The sequence below is a fragment of the Haliaeetus albicilla genome, chromosome 16 (genome assembly GCF_947461875.1).
Source record: "Haliaeetus albicilla chromosome 16, bHalAlb1.1, whole genome shotgun sequence".
NCBI lineage: Eukaryota > Metazoa > Chordata > Aves > Accipitriformes > Accipitridae > Haliaeetus > Haliaeetus albicilla.
The window spans coordinates 29,994,747-30,014,144 of NC_091498.1; the positions used below are offsets into that span (position 1 = coordinate 29,994,747).

Sequence of the window (19,398 nt, forward strand, 5' to 3'; positions counted from 1 at the left end):
AGAGCATGCATCCCCACACACACGCTCAGCCAAGAAAAAAACATTCAATGATTATTCAAAATCCCCCTTAAGGCAAATAGATATGTATTTTTCTACCTCTTGCTGAAAATTTTTACTTTTCAAATTCCAAACATGAATCTGAAATTCAGTAAATGAACTAACGTTCGGCATAAAGAATGCTTTAACCAAAAAGAAGAAATAAAAAGGAAATGTTTTTCCCAACAATAAATCAATTATTTTGCCTTAATTCTATCTACATTTTGTTAAAGCATTTTATGCACTTTCAATAATATCAGATTGCAAGGTTTTTGGCAACTTTTTTAATAAAAATTCAGACAGTGTTCTCTGTTTGCAATCAGAACCACAACCTTAGTGCAATATTATATTTATTTCTTACAGTAATTTTGGTTGCCATACAAGAGTATTAAGGATTGGGGAAAAGTGCAAGTTACAGGAGCTTGATTTTTTTAATCAGTCGAAATAAGAGGAATTAAAGCACAAAAATTACAGCAACATAGATAACGTGAACACAAGTTGTTACACAAACTATAGCGAGAAACATATTAATATCTAGAAAAGAAAAGAAAAAATGTAATGGAAAAATTATCAATATTTGTGGCTCATACACATAATCATCGCCAGATCAACTGGGTAATGCTTTTTAAGAACTGAGGAAAAAAAATCACTATTTTTATTAACTTAAGTACCACAAATAATTAACTTTTGTGATATGTAAATTCTGTAAATCAACAGTCACATCTAGTCATTTTATAATATATGAATTAAACTTAAAATGTTCTCAGACACCTAGGGAAAGGAGTCTGTGCAGTTATACACAATTTACATCTTGTAAGATTTTGGTATTGTATACACAAATATTACAGAAACTAGGCATGTAAATGCAATTTATTTAAATTACAGTATATAAACAAAAGTTGATCCTAAAACCCAAGAATATCATAACGTATTTCATAGACCTCTAACAACTTGTTTTTCACTATCATAGTAGCATGAAATAAATGGGTCTTCTCTCCTCCCAACATTTCCAGACTGACGAAAATACTCGGAGGCAACGTCGTATCTGTTACTATTGCTTTCTGTAGCAAAATCATCACAGAGCTAGAGACCAATTCGTCTTGGCAGAGGTGTATTTTATTGGTGAAAGTAGGTCCTCTCAGGTCTCCTTACCTTTACTTTGTAAGACACTATGTAAAAAATAAACTATTTCATTAGCTCTTTAACGTGTTAAACCTCTTTTCTACTAATTGTATTGAACCTAGTCTTTCAGTACCTGAAAAGATACACGAGCAAGAAACACACCTGTGTAAGAAAGGGATTACCGTCAACTGGAATTTACCGCGTATGTCAGCACTTGTTCAACGGAAATTCAACAGGAAGGTTGTGATTAAAAAGCAGCTTAAAAGTCAACTTCTACGTTTTCTTTTACTACCGTGTTTTCTAATGTATGTTCTGGCACATGTTATAGAGGTAATATCAGCTGTACCCGAAGAAACAAAAAAAAGAGCATGGCATTAGTGGTTTATTTACTGAATTCTGTCATATCACCAAATGGAAGACAATGATGGCTAAATTACCATTTTTACACTTCTTAAAGTATTTGATGGCCTCAAGTTGCCTGTATCGACTATCTGAATGAAACTGCCGTTTTCTACAACGCCTACGGAAAAATTCAGTACTCTTGAAAGTAAAATGCCTTAGTATTTGAGTTTTATTACAAGGTTACTTGGAACTTTCAAATACAAATATAGCGTAGTAACAGATGTTAAGTCAAAAGATTTGTTGTTCCGTAAAGGGGGCAGGAGGCTAAATAAGTTGTTTTTTTTATGAGTATCCAATGCGTTGGTAACTATAACCACTTTTGAAGAAATATTCATCCTCCTTTGTAGAAGTTCTAGCAAAGATAGAAAATATAACACAGCTCTGCTGGTTCAGATGCATCCAAATGAGGTTGATTTTAAAAAGGTCAAGACTTCATAATTATTCCACAGAAATAGTAGTAAACCACAAAAGTTTTTTTTTTTTTTTTGTATTTTAACTTTCTAGCACTGAAGTGGCACAAAGGCTGCCCAGTAGACCAGCCACTTATTTTCTTAAAATATTGTGCTTATAAACTATCTGTACAACTATTTAAACTTGCAGTAAAGAAAGATATTTAAAATGCTAAACTTTATGTACTCATACTAGGGCTGTTGCAGACCTAATTAGACACTTGTTTGTGAGCAAAAATAATCACAATAAAAAAATTAGAGATAGGCTGGACCATGTCAAGGACCATATCAAGGAAAGAAAGTTCAGGTACCTTGCAAAATGTAAGAGAACCTGAAAGTATGGTAGGTAGGCAGTCTAGCCATCCACACACAATTTACCCACCTTGAACATCTTGAAGAGTATGTTAATAAAGACCTACAAAACTCACAGATATTAAGAGGTGTTAATTACAAGGGGAGTTCAAACATGCAGAGAGAGACTTGTTAACTTTAAAAAAAAAAAGAAAAAAAAAAAAAAAGTCAGATTGACCAAATCTCTGTGTTTCTCCCCCGCTGACTGAAGTCCCCCGGGAAGCCCTCGAGCTCCGGTAGCCCACCGCCCAGTCCCCGCTCGGCCACAGCCGCCCGGTTGCTCGTAGGGGGCACGCACCTCTCCCGCGACCCCACTACCAGCCGGGCAAAGAAATCGCTGGAGGCCGATGGGCAGCGTCCAGCTCCCCCTGAAGTGCTCGGTCTGCTCTCCTTGTCCAGAAGCCAAGACCTGTTAACAGCGATAAAAATGAGAAACTGGATACCTACCCAATTCTCCTGGCCCTTGGAACGCACGCGTTCCGAGACACTGCGTACCTCGTTCCGTCTTGGCATTACCTTTTTACCTTTTTCGCCTTTTTAACAAGCTGAAACATTGCCATTTCTGCTAACAGGCTGAAAGCCCTCTCTCACTTAAAATACTGGCAACCTTCCCGCTGACTTCAATGGGAACATTCATCTATCTTTTTCTTCTTTCTTGGCCTGATGTTCAAAATAGCCAAGCACTTACCACTCACTGAATTAAAGAGCACCTCTGAGGGTTCAGCATATTTGAGTATCTGACTGTGAAGTCCAAAAGACGCGTCTGTACATAACCCCAAATTTTTACTGGCTTGTAGAGTTCATATTGCGACTTAGCAGTAGTTTAGCTGGTTGAAAACTGGGGGTCTCAGGTTCAAACTAGCTTCATTTTGTTGTACCTCTAAGTGTGCATTCCTCCTCAGTTTTTATGCAACGTCTGCATCGTCTTACAGGTCAAGTCAATGGAGCATGTATTGAACTTGTTCTGCCACCTTGGAAGAGTGCTAAGTGTAACTGCAGAAATAAAGAAATACCAGGTAAAACAGAGCAAGGTTACCTTTGAACTAATTCCAGCAGAACAACCAGCTTCACTGCCAACAAATCAGAGAGCTAAACTAATAAAAACCAGTAATATGAACTTCTGCACCTGTCTTTTAATACTGTGCCTTTGCTACTAATAAAAATGGGTTTGAATGGTAATGAAGCAATCTGTCCTCTTAAAAGGAACTAAGGGTTGGGGAAGGAAGCCTGCTCGGAGACTGAATGTCAAGGAGAGAATATAGTGCTTTTCAGTAAAAAAATGAAATGCCTGCCATTTTAAATTGAAAGAAAAGTGGTATGTAACGGTTCCAGCAGAAGGGCGTTATCAAGAGATAGTGGTTTTGAAGTTAACAATTTTCTCTCTCTCTCTCGTATCTCCCCACAACTTTGAAATAAAATGGCCCCACTCACGTAACATATTTAGATTTATGTTTGGGCATGTAGCATACAGTCTGCATTACCTGAGTACCAGGAATTCAACTGTTTTCCCCCTCCCCCCCAATTTTGCTGGCACTCGCAGACAGACAAGGCATTTGGGGTATTTCAGTACCAGCCCATCTCTAGTTATCAACAGAAGTTTGTGAGGCAAAAATAGCTATTCTTATCTGTCCAGCAGCTGTTTCAAAGCTCTTTCTATGTTCATTCTGTGCCCAACTCTAGTCACTCCAAGGTCTATCAGATCTTCCTTTTGTAGATTTGGTAAATGAGTGCCATCTATTTCATTGTCCATAAATGTTTCTTTATGTTCACCTAAGTTTAGACTTTCCAACCAATCTGCCACATCTGGTTTAGTCCACAGGTGGACAGGCTTAGTTGTAAAAGGCTTATTTGAGATTGGCTGTTGTAATATTGAGGGAGAAGGAGACCTGCTGCGCCCTGTGGTCAAGCCAAATAAGTCCCCAGAAGGGGGCTGGCTGGGTAGGCTAAATACATCGGACAAAGTTGGAGAAGGAGATGAAGCTGAAGCAGAAGCAGTCAGAGGAGCAGGCATGATGTCTTTATTAATCTCTGTTGGTGAAACCACAGGGCTTGGAGCATGTCTTGCTCCTGAGGTCCTACTGTCATAGTCTGGGGACCTGCTCTGCAGTGTGATCGGCTGGCTGGTTCCAGGTCGGACAGTAAAAGTGATTGTTGTACTTCGTGTACCTGAGACAGTACTCATGACTTCCGTGCTCCTGAAATGGGAAACAGACATGGAAAGTTAGATACATCGGCCACCAGCTGAAAGGTTGGCCGTATCAACGCGTGGTAAATATAGTTTCGGAATGCTTGAATATTTTCTTTTTTTAGTAAGGTTAAAAGTACTAAGACGGTATCATTAAATCTTTCCCGTAAAACAATCATCAATGGTAAGCCATAGTTAAAAACAAAACCTTTGCTTATCAGCAGTTCAGAAAAACACCTTCCAGAGCACATTCTTCCTTTTTAAGGCTACACCAAATTAACTCACGGTTAAATGAGAAACACCAAGTGGCACGAGCACTTTGTGCTCCCCGTGAAGTGCAATCAGTTGAGCTTCCCTTCGTTGTACGGAGGGGTGAGAGCCTTCGTTTCAGTTTTACACACTGTTAGATAACACAGCTAATAACAGTAGTTATGGAAAGTATCGGAAGCGTTGGATTTTGGATCTTTGGGCACCCACTCGGTGAATTTTACGGTATGTTTGTATTACAGGGCATGTTTGTATTTCCATTTGTTTACAGAACGTGCTCCACAGGTTCATCTTATTTCTGTTTCTGTTCAGCTGGCCTTTTCGTGCTTTAAAAATGGAAGACACCTTCGAAGGTTCATAAAAGGACTTCTGTGTCCATTTCCTTCTAACCAGAAATTATACTTTGGCAGTTTCAGTACAAAACCTAAGGAGACAAAATTCTTGTTACTGTGCATGCCCAGAGGTGATGTAGTTGCGATGAAGTCACTGGCACCTATCTCTCGCCTAAAGGAAATTTCAGATTCCAAACTAAGCAGGCATGAAACTTGCCGAGAGGCTGACAGGGTGCGTGAAGGAGCAGATGAGTCTGCTTTTGTCTAGTGGCTATAGAACAAATTTAGAAGCAGAAGATCCAGGTTGAGGTCTGTTCATATCATAAAACGCTTAACCCTACAGTACTTACTTCTCATGAGAAAACTCTGCCAGTCAGCGTGCGCACTTCAGGATCTTCCACTGAACCCTTGGGTGCCTTAAGATCCAGAGTTTTTCACTTTTAAAACACCGTGCCAACTAGGGAAAAAACCCTCATACAACTAATTTCAGGCACTTCCAGACCAAAGGAAGGATTTATTTATCCTTGAAGCGATGCCACGGACTCCAGAGGACGATCTGGAGGATGCCGTAGTTAGATTTCTAACCCAGACCCTGCCCGAAGCCCTCTGTATCTGAGTCCCAGATTGCCCCCAGGCCTGATCTGTCACGCCTGGGCAGAACCGAAGGTGCCTTGGGTGCACGATGTCAGAAACAAACGCTTTCATTAATAATGCAGATTCACCACCGTGCAGAAAAGCTCTTAGGGAGCCAAAGAAAGAGCGTGGTTCTGGAGCCTCCATATTTAAAGTGCTGTTAGGGAAGAAACTGCGGTCTCTTCCTAAGCCACCGCTTAAAGATTTTGTGTTAACTGCCACCAAATGAAGTATCAAAAGTTATCCATGCTGCAGGGGTCAAACCCCACATCTGTTCTCTCGGAGGTATGGCCCTCACCACTAGATCTGCTTTATAAATGAGAAGTCCTCTCGTGCTCCTCTGCCCTGGGTGAGGATGACCCCTTCGCTCCTTCCCGCGGAGACCTGCGGCCGCTGGGACAGAGGAGGTTGCTTGCCGGGTTACGGTGTCTCGCTGGGTCTGCTCCCCGGCGCAATCTAATTGTCAATGCCCGCAGGAGGGGAGTTGTCATCAGCTCCGTTAGCTACATGCTCCCCGCATCACGTCTGGGGCTTTGGCACATAATTAACAAACCGAAGACATCGGGTAACCTACAGCACCGCTACACCGAGATTCAGAGCACGCACGTTATCACAGCGAGTCTCATTCAAATAAAGCTCCAACACCGCGTTATTAGAAAAGCACCAAGAATAACTTTTTGGAGAACGTACATGTTATTCACATGAGCAATCCCACTGATTTCCCACAAATTGTTCCATGTATTTCAATGGGAACAGGGGGATCTTTTTGAGAGTTGAAAGATTGGCACTTCACTTAAAACACAGTAGGAACAATACTTTTAGCACTTATGTCTTTGTAATTTAACAAAGAAAGGAAACACTTGGCAAGGTTTTGAGTGTTTCCTGTGATTTTTTTTGGAGCTTAATGGCTCTCATTGTCTTCCAGGACTGGAGCTAAGCATTCTTCCAAAGAAAAAGTCTATGGCAAGAAACTATTAAATTATACTAACCAAGGGGAGCAAGTTATTTCTACCTACTTTAACTTAGCGTTAGGAGTCTCACACACTTTAATAAGGCATGATATAATTTTAAATAAAAAAAAAATCCTGCTTTGCAAAAGGTTGGGATAATGCAGTCCTAGTGATTGTGAGAAGAGCAGGATGAGTTTTGTATAAATGTGGAGATGTCCCCTTATCTCTTTACCTGCAGTTACCCTTTTAGTTAACTTTCCTGTCTTGCAAATACTAGAAATTATGTTTTTGTATTCACACCCATTGTGGCAATATCAAATGGATGATGAAAATCTCTCTTCTATTATGCTAGATGCTGAAAGATCATTTCTGTTACTTGACTTACAACTCCAGGCTCAGTGTACACCTTCTGCTTTGTAACTCACTTTTGCTGCTTCTTCTCTGTGTTGTTCCTTTCACAGACTCCCTGCCCATCCTTGTTCAGGGAATCATTGTCACTGCTCCTTTAAAGAAAGTACATTAAGCCACTAAAAGAAAAAAGCCCAAAGTAAACTGTGTGCTTTTATTTTAAGTATTCCTTAGACTAGTGTTACCTAACTTTCTCAGACCCACGGGCAGTAATACTGGGTGAGCAAAGCAATACGGGCAACGTTGTACTTTGCTTTCTGTCAGCCTGGATCAAAGTAATGGCTTCGCATGGCTACGAGCAATATTAAAAGATCTGTGGGCATCTTGCTTTTTTGAAGCCATAGTTCAGGACTGCTGACTATTCACATGCATCTCTGGAACCATGATAAGAAACTTCTTTATTTTAGCTGATTAATCAGGTTTCAATACCAGCTCAGTTTATACCCACATCAGTATTCAAGTTATTATAAATATTACCCCTTTTATCAGAAAGCTCAGAGCACTTTGTTATCATTAACAGACTTAATCCTCCAGCAACACACCTTCTTCGAGAAAGTTGTTAGTTCTGCTACACACTTGGGCACGCAGACTGTGAGTCAGTACGTGTCCCCACTGCTGCAGCAGCGGTCCTTTTCAGGGTGAGTTCTAACCCCAGCAACTTGAGGTCACTGCTGCCTCCAAAATTATTCAGCAACCTGCAAGATGGAGTTTGTGCTTCGTTCCCAGCTGCTGTGCTTCAGCCGGCTCTGCTAGCAGCTCCGCAGCCTTCACGGCACGGACACAGCCCTCGTGAAGGTCATGCCACTCTGCCGAAACCCACGGATGCATTTCCAGGCTTTCAGTTTGAAGTCTTTAATTCCAAGATTCACTTTTTCCCTTTCTTTTCGCCTTCGTTCACCTGCCATATCAACTCCAGCATGTTACAGAGACTGCTGTACTGTAATTGTAATCCAAGGAAAAAACCCACACATATTTGTGTAACTCCTATGCATCCTAAATTATAATTTACGACATCTCCAATCCAATCTGTGACGCAGACACAGCCTCGAAACCATCAGCTGTCTTGCATTTTACGGTTGATTGGTATCCTGGTCAATAAGGAGCCAGCACATTCCAGCTGGAGAGCAGGCATGGTTTTGTTGCATTGTGGGTTGTCCAGATTTTTAATAAGAACAATTTCTTATGCCTTATTTGATCATCTGTTATACTAAACATATTAAATCTGCCTAAACCCAAATTTCATTTTTGAAAAGGTGAAAAGTCTGATAATTATCTTAAATAAAATTTGCTCTATTAGAATCAGCATATGGTAGTAATTTAGAACCATTTGCTGCTGTAAGACTGCACTGATTGCAATGCCCATTATGTTGCCTCATGTTAAAATCACAATATATAATTCCTATGTAACAATGATGCAGCCTCCAAGTATAAAAGTCATCAACACAGCTTATAGGCAAGAAATTCTTTCAAATTTTAAATTAGATTTGCAGGATTGAAATTTACCGTTAACTTAATATCAGAAGCAAATCAGTGAAAGATGGCATACTGCAACAACTCCTAGGAGCCTCCCATGTAAAAAACCCAAAAAACCATTATGCTCTCATGGGAGCTGTTTTATCCTGTAACTTGCCGAAAGACTTGCTGTTTCTGACAAAGCTCTTCCATTGTATCAGTGAAAAAAATCTTAACAACCAAGAGAACCGGTGAGTGAAATGGGTCCCTATACAGAGAAACTAACTTTTTACAGATTTTTGCCTTTGTCTCTTATATTTTTACTTATTTTTTGGACCATCAAAGGAAAATTGTGTGGCAGGAAAGTAAGACAATAATTGTCTGTTTTGGGGGAAGATTAAGAACAAGGGCTGACGTGATGACTGGCAGGATATAGATCTTCTTATAATAGCGTTATTTTAGTGAGAAGGATTGAGAAATGGTGGTTGCAAGTAACCGTTCAGCTGGAGCGAAGAATAATCATTAAGGTCTGTGGGAGTCTGTTCAAGAGCAACAGTTCCCATGCAAATGGTACAAATGTCTGGAAACCGGCGGTAAGGGAATGGTGCTGCTGAGGGGCAGAGGACCAGGAGATGGCCTCAGCCCTCTCTCCTTGGAGAGCTGCGGGGAAAAAAAGGCCAAGGGAAGCTGGAAGGAGAAAGGGGGAAATCCCACAGCTTCCAAGGACGAAAGACTCGACAGTGATGACCAAAGTCGATCTTGATTATTTCGAGGGATAGTTTGTCTTTTAAACTCACATAGGTATGTAAAAACGGCAGTAATCATCCCTCCCCACCCCTCCGCCTCCAAAAATCCAGCAGAATTTGGGCACATTTGCAAAATCATGCTCCTTATTTAGGTGCTCAGACATGAGTTCAGGAATCTAGTCTTACGTGCTCATGTTATCAAAACATTTGCTGAATACTTCTCTGATGAAAGTGGCTTTTATTTCAGCTTGAGATGACACCCTCCTTCCGGTTTTAGAATGGCTACCATTTCTGGATTAGGATGATCTAATCCACATCGCACTTTGTAACAAAGTCAACACAAAATCACTAAAATGCAATAACAATGAGTGAGCATTAAAAAGAAGCAGAATGTACAACATAGAATACTCTATGCTTTATGGTTGTCACTTACTTCATGGCACTTCAGCATGACCCTCTTCTGACAACAGCAGTCATGACAGCAAATAAAAATGACAAAATGGAATGACTGAAACACTGCAAAAATTACTGACAAAGCAAGCAATCCTGTGAAATTGGCTGATAAACGGTTAACGAAATGAAATGAATCTAATGGGACAGCAGTAAACTGAACAGTAAACTGAAGTTATCCCACAAGATACGTATTTCATCATCTGCAAAATCCAGACATCCTTTACAATAAACCAAATGTAGGCTCAGTCCCTATGCAGGACTTGCTACTAAATTCAGTTCTGCCTTACCTGTTTGTGAAAAAATAGGAACTTTTCCAGATAGTCATTAAAAAAAAAAAATTCAGAGCTGGAGAAAACCCCTGGCCATAGGCAGTTTCACTTTTAAAACTTGTTATGCCAACACAGTAGAGGTTATTCTTCCTAGAGGACTCGATCCTGCATGGTTAAGCATCCTTCCTAACTCCCACATTTATAATGAGCATTTCCCACTACCAGGAGTGACGCCCAACCTGCCCCAGAGGCCACGGGGACATTGTGCAAACACAGCCGGAGAAACGTAAACACCGTTTGAAATAGAAATTGTTTTCTCCCTATGGCAAAGCTATTGATCATTTTGGTATGGTGATGGTAGAGAGCAGCAGCAGGTGCTCTTCATTATTCCTTACTGGTACCCTGGAGTCCTGGTGGAAGGATGCTGTTTTCACTGGGGGTTGTGTTTTTTCTCCTTCGCAGCCACTGGGTCTATTCTACGTTAATCACACTGATATTATTCAGTCGATCTCGCAGGTTTGCCCTCGATCGTTATGTTGCTAAGCGACTGCTGGGTTCGCAGACAGAGCGAGCGCTCCTCCCTTCACCGGATAAAACCCCCTGCGTCGGTCTTCTCCCCATTGCTTTTATCAGCTCCATATAGAAGTCAGTAGCTTCTCAAGTGAATTTATAGCACCGCTATATTTAGAGCATCATGGTTGATACTCCCGTTACATGTCGCGCCCCGCTCGCCGGCAGCGCAGCATCACCTGCCGAACCGCGGGGCTCCCCCGGGCTGGGTTTTCCCGTCTCCGTACCGGTGCATATCCGAATTTGGAAACGGGAATCGTGACCAGAGCTCACCATTGGGGTTTTAGTTCTGGGTATTTGGGTCAAATGGAGCCCCGTATCTAAACAGCCTTAACGTTTCCTTTAAGGAAGGATGGGCAAAAATGGAGGAAGGGACGGTCAGACGTTGCGGCCTGACTACACGGATCCACCAGATAAAAATCTCCATCGCTAGGACTGATCTCCAAAACTTCTTAAAGTAATTGATGGCCAAAATTGGGAGTGGGATCTGGAGCTCTGTTCCAGAACCTTCTAATCAAACCCTTTAATTACGCTTTTATTAGTACAAAGTAAGCAAGCACATCCTTTCGCTTCTTCCTCTTTTCCTTCCCCTACCAGTCTCCTTTTTCCTATCCCACGGCTGGTCACTGCCGCTGAGAAGCAGATGATTTCCAGCCAAACGTTTCCATGCTCTATTTAAAAATCTTGAAAATCGGTGTCTCCATAAGAACCACGGAAAACTATAAATACACCGTGTAAAATTATTGCTAAACCAATGTGCAGAGAAAAAAAGCTAGTCTAGGGTCGTTTTTTAATGTAATAATTGAGAGAGAAATGCTGCTCAATGCTGTAGAACAATCTCTTCCTAATCCTCATTTATCAAAAACATAGAAAGAAGATATTTTTATGGATTTCTGTAGCAAGCCATTACCCAACTAGCTACAATTTAATTCACCTCTATGCTACCGTAACGGGGCAATTGCCGTGAGTGAACTACAATTGTATGTCTATGGGCTGTGCAAAAGTAACTCCTAGTGATATTTAGGATTGCTGTCTGGGCTATAACTTCATGTATGTTCCAATGAGCAAATATATATTTTTAATTTCATCAGGCTGCTAGTGCTGTGAACATAACCCAAGCGAGCCTGTGAACAATGTTCCTATTTATAACACTTCCCAATACTTCTCTTTGGCTGAAGGATATGAACAGGCATACTCATTTTTTATCACTGTTCCTTTAGCAGAGCTAACGAGTTGTTCTTTAATTTAGCAGAATTCCTGCTTTCTATGAGCTAAAATTCCTTGCTCCCGTTCTAATGCTACCTCACATAAAAGGGCTACGAGCCCTACAATTAGTTGTCCTAGACTTTACACTATTAGAAGAAAAATCAAGAAACTCTTAAGAATTTTAGCTTTAAAATTTAAATATTAGCTTTAATACTTGGAATTTTGGCAAGATGGTATTCCTTGGTCATAATATTTGACAGCTTTGTCACAAATTGTGTCAGTCGTGCAATTGGGCTAGAAAGGCTGTAATTTATTTAACTTTTTAGAAGATAAGGCAGGAGTAAAAGCAGTAAAAAGAATGCCTTTGGGAAGCATTTACCATGCATCCATCGCTTTTACGCAAACACCTTTGAGAACAGAACTAAAATGTAATGCAGACAGTTCAGGGCATAAACATACACGGCACAACAAAAAGAAATCGGAGCATTTTCTCCACTGTGCTAAATCTTGCTATTAGCCTTTTGCTCCCTCTTTATCAAGCTCAGAAATCAATCCTCTCTCATCCGCCCCCGGAACGTGAAGCTGGTTAAGCTCGGAGAGAGGGGAAGGTGCCAGCCTTGCTCCAGGGACAGCTGGGAACCGGGCACGGGCGCAGCCAGGCAGACACCACGGTAAAAACCACCGCTGGTTGACAAGCAGGACTTTGGAATCTACACGTGAAATTCTCCATTTACATCTCTCTGCCTCACTTTTGTTAAGAGGAAAAGGAATTGCCTGCAGCACCTTTTAAAACATACTTTTAATATCTGTAGAGAGTTGGCTCTCTTCTGCTGTCTCTGATTTATGACTTAGCTTCAAAAAGAACTCCTGACTAACCTGTTCTGATCATTTTACTATCTTCAACTCACCTCAATTAAAAAATAGTGGAATCCCTTCAGTTTTGAAAACAGAAGGAAACAAAATACAGCCCTCGTACCTTCCGTTCCCACTGGGAATTCTGTGGAAGTGTCATTTTCTTCCACAGTCAAATGGCAGCCAAGAGTTTTGCTGCTCTATGTCACTGACAACTTTTCTTACTTATTACCTCATAGGTCTTCTGGTATTGTTATATCCCAAGATCCTCTCTCTAGTTTGCAAAGATGCCTGTTTGGGTTTACTTTTCGGGAAAGAAGTAGGATTTCAGCCACATTGAAATAATGCTTTGTGGGGGTTTGTTGCCAAATTGAGTCTCTGTATTCCATAACGAAGACTATGTAATTTGCCAAAGCTGAGTTATAAGAATTAAAAAAGCTAAAAGACAGAAAAGCAATGTAACTTTCTAGCACTGTCAAAGTCAGATCTTTGTCTAAAATGTAACAGATACGGGACTACTCTTGCCTACGTGATAGTTTGCTTTTCTCCACTGAAGTGATATAGCAGACTTTCAATTTTTTTTCCAGCCTTTATACCTGTTTAAATGTCCTTTCACAAAAAAGATGTATCTCTATTTGCTTCTACTTTTCATTTTCCTCTCAGCAATGATAATACTTTGACATATTTACAATACATTGTAGTTGCCAGCCTCAGTTATTTTCTAATAAAATAGGGACACTAAAGATCTCTGCTGTAACCTGGAAATAACTATCAGTTTATATATAAAAGATGATAAATAATATTATACATATGAAGCTAGAGGCAATATATTCATATGGCTTAACAAGAAAGACGATCAAGGTCTATAAAAATAGTATTCTTGAAGACATAAGAAAAATCATATGAAATGAAACTGTCAGAGTCATCTGCAAGACAAGACTTACGTAAATTCAAGCTTACTGCACAAGTATTGATTTTATGCTTGCCTGAGGTATTCTCAAACGTATCGTGTCCTGCTGCTGTGCTAACTTTGTTTAAAGACTGTCTTCATGAGGCAGCCAGTATATATTGTTTTTCTTGTACAGTTTTCATTGTATTTTTTTTCATGTATTAAGGCTTTTCCTGTACAGACAACTCAATTTCTACTACATCTAGTCAGGTGCCACTGACAGGAATTCCAGAAATTCAGTGTTTTTCTTCCATCTCTTCATTCTAAAAATTGTATAACCTCCATACCGCCCTGTCACCGGTTTGTTGACTTCTATCTTGCGGGAAATAATATAACAACTACCTGACACTGAGGCTTTTGATCATGCTGTTTTCTGAATGAGCAATCATTTGCAATTAACAGAGCCACCCTTCCCCTAAAACCAAATTACCTTCAGGCATGCAAAGAAAAGTAGCTTTTCAAAGGCTGAGTTGTTTATTATCCAGCAGAATAATTCTAATAAAATTTACTTAGATGGTATCTTTTTTTAAAATCAATGTCAGCACTGCATTTCTGCAAAAAATGCATTTCTGTGGAGCAGTGCGGGCCAAACACTATGCAATACTTCAGTAAAAGGTACATTTAACTGCTGTATGTAAGGCCAAACCATTCCACACCACAAAAAGAAATACCTCAGGCTCTCAGTAAAACTAAAAAAAAATTACCTTTTCTTTTTCATAATCATGGATTTGAAGATTTTATATCATTATTCTACACAAATGTGACAATTCCCAATGGTGTCTGACTACTGTAAGTTACTTATCACGTAAGTGCCTTTCAGAAACTACTTATATGCAAATGTATTGCACTGCACTACCAGGGATGCTGCTGTCGGGAGAAATAAGCCACCTCGCTGAACCTGTAAACGTCAGAGACTATTCACTAACAAGCGTGTGCAATAGAAAGTAAGAACTTAAAACCCATAATACGAAGTGGTAGAGATGCTAAATTAACTTTTTAGTAATAACATGAATAGTGCAAAGTGATTTCAATGAGTGATTTTCTAAGACGACTTTATGCTTCATGATAAAGTGGATCATGAGAGGTATCAGCATGAATCAAATGACATCACACAGTGAACGTGAAGTAAGCCCAGGCAAAACCACTTTTTTTACTTGTTTGAAGCCAAAATAAGTTATAGGACTGAAGAAAAATTAAATTATCACCACATTTTAAAAGAAAGGTTTTTTTAAGAGAAAAATACTACTTCTTAAAAATAAATCTCAGTAACTCACATCAAAACAACGGAAAGGTTTGTGGAAACTGTCTTTCAAGATGGAGAAGACTGAGAAAGCTCCTGTCCTATGGTGTAGACTACACAAATGTTGACAATGTAGGAAATTCTTCTCCTCTGTAAAACTGTCATAGACTATTCATTAAGCAACCATATACAATAGAGAGTACGCTCTTCTTTAATCTATGTGGTTTGTGGGGGAAATTAGTGAAGGGATGGAAAAAAATCAAGCCTTTATCAGAAAATTATTTGGTCAATTACGTTTACCTTGTACTGAGACTTGCAGTTTTTGTTCCAGTAGGTGACTCCAATCCCTCCCCTGGCTTTGAGGATTTCTCTCTGTTCATTTGCTGGAGTATTGAGTTCAATTCACTAATAACGTTAGCCTTTGGGCCTGAGAGAATTGGGCTTTTCACCTCCGTCACGTCACCCCATAGTTTAGATGTCCTTTGGGGAACAACTTTAGCCATATTGGGCTGTGCACTGATGGGAGGTGGGGGCGGAGCGGGAGGAGGAATAACAAAGCTGTCTACAGTTTCTTCAATTAGCGCGTCCTTGTAAAGTGCATTGCTTTTGTTGATTATGGGCTTCATTTTTGGCTTAGGAGGTACTGGGGGTTTGTCCACCAGAAATGTTTGCCCATCTGCATAGACTGTACAAGTATCCACGTTCTCACCCCCTTCCGAGGATAAGGTAGAGATGCTGGACACCGTTGAGATAGTGCTGGTTGTCTCTAAGTGATGGTCACTACTACTTCGGCTGTCTACCTCCTCAATCCCAGAGTCAGTGACGTTATCAAAGCTGTCAGGGGGTGGCAGAAAGGAGGCAGGCAAACAGTTTGAAAGACCCACTTGCTTTTTACTGTCTAAGGAATTTGTTGGCTGGCTGGGGGCAAATGGCGCGGGTGAAGGCGTGCCATTTTTTCTTTGCTTAATCAAGTCCGTTAGAGCCGAACCGGGAGCTGCGCGGTCATCGGGGATATCAAAGCTGTTGGCGAACTCTAAGGGGGGTGGTAGTGGCTCAGTAAAAATAAACTCTTCATCGATATCAACTGATGCTAAGGGTGGCGGAGGGATGCGGAACGGCAAGATGACAGGGTCGTCGACAGAGCTCGCTGCTACGATTGTTTTGCAGGGAGATGCCGGTGGCTCAGGCACAGCAGGCACGTTCAGCTCACTCTCTGCTTCCTCGCTCTCCTCTGGCCTCTCTGGCGGTGAGTTTTCGGGGGTCGGTTCCATTTCAGCTCCCTTTTCCTCTTCGTCTTCGGGCGTATCATCCGACTTCGCTGTGTCCACAGTATGAACCATTAACAAGCCAGCTGACTTCTGCTGCGAAGTATCCACAATGTTTATCAACATGTTTTTCTTCTCCTCAGCTTTCTTTTCTTTCCCCGCATCTGTTTCATACTTGTTCTCAGTCTCCTGCCGTCTCAATGGGCCACGAGTATTTTGCCTGCTGACAGTAGCAGTAACAGGAAAAGTCGTTTCGATGTTCGGTCTCAGCTTTGTATCTATGTAAAGCGGTTTATTAAGGTCAGCTTTAACAGCATCTCCTTTGCCTGGAATCTGCTGTGTTTGTTCTTTCATGGCTCTGTCCCTGGCAGAGAGAGCGAGGGCTAGTGGTGAGTTTGGATCTAATAGCTTTCCTGTGACCGGGTGAACGTAATTATCCGAGCTGGATGCATTCGTGGACTTAGCTGCCACTGTACTGTTTTCAGTACCTTTCGTTTTGGACGAAGCGTTTAATGTCCTTGAGTCACTTTGATTTGTGGGTTCACTGCTATTAAAAAGATTTTCAGGCTCTCTAGGGGCAGGAATCGGAGATGGTGACATAAGCTGTCTGAAACCATCCTCGCTACTAAACATTGCTTCCTCGGTAAATTTAGATTGCCTCATACGTGGTGTTGGCGGTGTTAGTCCAACATCTTCATCTCCTAGGTCTGTGGAAAGGAAGGCTGGAGAATTACGCCTTGCTTCCAGCCTCTTTTCCCTGTCCCTCACGGCTCCAGCAATGGCTGCTGCAAACGGACTGCTGACGCCTAAGCTGTCGTCGGGTCGGAGTTGCCCAGGTTGCTCTGAAGACTGAGGATCGATCTCCATGCTGCTCCCTTGGCTGCTTTTCCCACTGCTGCTGGTGGATGGCTCTTTCACAATAATTGTCGGGATCGGAATAGAGCAGGTCTTTTCTGGACTGTCTTCAACGTTGGACTGTTTCACCAGCATCCCCTTCCGCCTCGCTGGTTTGGCCGGCACATAAACTGCTTTGCTTGCAATCTTCCCAACCTCAGAATATGGGTTTTCTGGCATCTGACCCCTCTTGTTCCTGAAATTTGCCTGAGATGCGGCACTCCGACTATACAGGTCTTCAGAGTCCAGAGAGTATCGGTCCAGTTCTCGTCTGTAATAGATCCCCTTGTCCCTTATCATTGTTCCCACGTTCTCGGGCCTAACCAAAGAAATTTTTGAACCTGAATTCTGATTAAATGGAGGTTTAATAGTTCCATAGCTCCTTGATGTTGGGGATTTGGGAGAGTTGTACAGAGAGGGAGAAGGTGGTGGTGGTGAAGGAGGTAAGGACTGTGGTGGTGGTGGGATATCTTCAGAGGTGTCAGGCATTGAAAGACTTCTGGTAAACTTCAGCATAGGAGGAGCCAAAAACTGCCGTTCTTCCTCTGTTATGCCTAAAAATCAGAAAGTATATTTTAAACACTGTCTTCCACTGGGATCCCTCATATTGTATTATTTCTGTAGCCAACCTAAAATGCAGGGGTGTGTTTCACATGACATGAGGCATATGCAAAATTATGAAAGAGGTCTTTTGGTTGGTTCCTACCATAAGCATTCTTTCTTGTTGAACTTCCAGAGGCCCAGATGCCAGAATTAAAAAAGGATGCTACAGAATTTTAATTAAACTGATCATTGATGTGTAGGCAGATGTTTTGGTTTTATGTATCATCAAGGTAGCTGTAGAGAAGCACATTTTCTGTGAAAATTATTGAACAGGGAAGACATTCTGTGCAGAAGAGTAGCTTATGCCTTGCTCTAGCACTCTATAAATGCATATAATAATGCGACTTAGAAACCTAATGAATTTTTAAGATGCATTTGAAACTTAGCAAAGGGACTGCGAAGATTCTATTGGGGAAAAAAAAATCATAACATTTCATTTCAAAAGATGACATTATATTATTACAAATATGGCTTTTAACATAAATAAACTGGATAATACCGGGATAATTTAGATGCTAATTTTACGTCAGCATAATGTGTTTCTAAATTGATAATTAACACTACTAAGATTACTATCGAGAACAAAGCGAGCCCAAATTTGGTCTGCTCCTTTTTTTCTCTGTTTATAAAATCATCTATTGTCATCATTTGGAATGAGAGAGAGGTGAATTTTATTCCATTTGATCAACAGGGATTCCTTTGTAAATGACACAGCATTACAATGCTTTTGCCTCAATATCAAAGAAAAAAGGAGTAGCATTTTGCCCTAGGTAATGCATCGCAAAGGACTTCTACTGATCTTTTTTTTGTTTTCCTTCTCACTACCTTTCCTTGTTAGAGGGAGCATTCTAAAGAAATGGATTAAACTATAATTCCATAATACTTGCCTACTGCCATCAAAGCAGAATGTGGAAATTATATCATCTTAACACAAACTTCTTTTCTCATGAACTTTGTATAAAATCAAACAGTCATTCACTGAGGTAAAGGTGTTGGAGAAATACGCTTTAGGAAAAGAAGCAAAGTTACTGAAAGTATGTGATTAATGCACAAGCAAACTATACATGAGAAGCATTTTACCTATAGATTTTTGTCTTCTCATTGTACCCCGAGGTATACCCAGAAAAGGACCTTGAGGACTCCCTGGTACAGTGGGCGTCATCACAGCAATACCCTGTCTCTCATACATGGACTACAAAAAAGCAAACAAAAAACCCCACAAGCATTAAAGCATGCAAGTCTTTCTCTCACATGTAAATAACTCTTCTGTCATATCTGCTAATCCACTAACCCTTTTACTTAGAATTCTTATGGAAAACAACAGCTTTGGTATTATTTTGGGGGGGAGGTGAAGAGAAAGGGAAGGCTGAGCTTTATTTACATGTTATTAAAATGACAACAGCTGTAAGCGGAGTTAGTTGAAATTATTTACAAGGCAATATGTTAAATTTCCAGCACATGTGATGTGCTGTAAGAAAAACAAAGCATGAGCAATCGCATTTTGTTTCATTCGCTTCCAAAAGCGTAGCCGCACGCTGCGCAGATATTAATGTTCACTCTGCACCAAGCTGTATGCCCTCTTCACTTCTGAAGAACAGACCTGCTCTTGCACAGATTCAAGGTGTCTTGCGCAAGGCTACACTGGCAGTCAGCATCTCAGCTAGGAACTGAGGAACGCCACCTGAATCCCAATGCGCTCAACTGTCCCTCCTTGTAGGTCATCACAAAACTATTTGTTTTCTGCCTCTTCGAATAGCCTTAATT

General features: G+C 40.8%; 1 protein-coding gene across 12 annotated transcripts in view; it reads right to left on the reverse strand.

Annotated features, from left to right (window-relative positions):
• Nucleotides 1-369: 369 nt before the first annotated feature.
• SHANK2 (SH3 and multiple ankyrin repeat domains 2) overlaps nt 370-19,398 on the reverse strand; it is a 363,547-nt gene continuing 344,518 nt past the window's right edge. For 9 of the 12 annotated variants that reach the window (XM_069804140.1, XM_069804143.1, XM_069804142.1 and 6 more), the window contains 3 exons: nt 18,715-18,826; nt 15,173-17,585; nt 370-4,555 (listed from right to left, as the gene is read on the reverse strand). In XM_069804140.1, the coding sequence (XP_069660241.1) occupies nt 3,982-4,555; nt 15,173-17,585; nt 18,715-18,826 (3,099 nt within the window). In that variant the 3' untranslated portion in view covers nt 370-3,981. Of the gene's footprint in view, nt 4,556-9,766; nt 9,794-15,172; nt 17,586-18,714; nt 18,827-19,398 lie in introns of all 12 variants that reach the window. The other 3 variants (XM_069804145.1, XM_069804144.1, XM_069804146.1) reach the window with 3 other exon arrangements.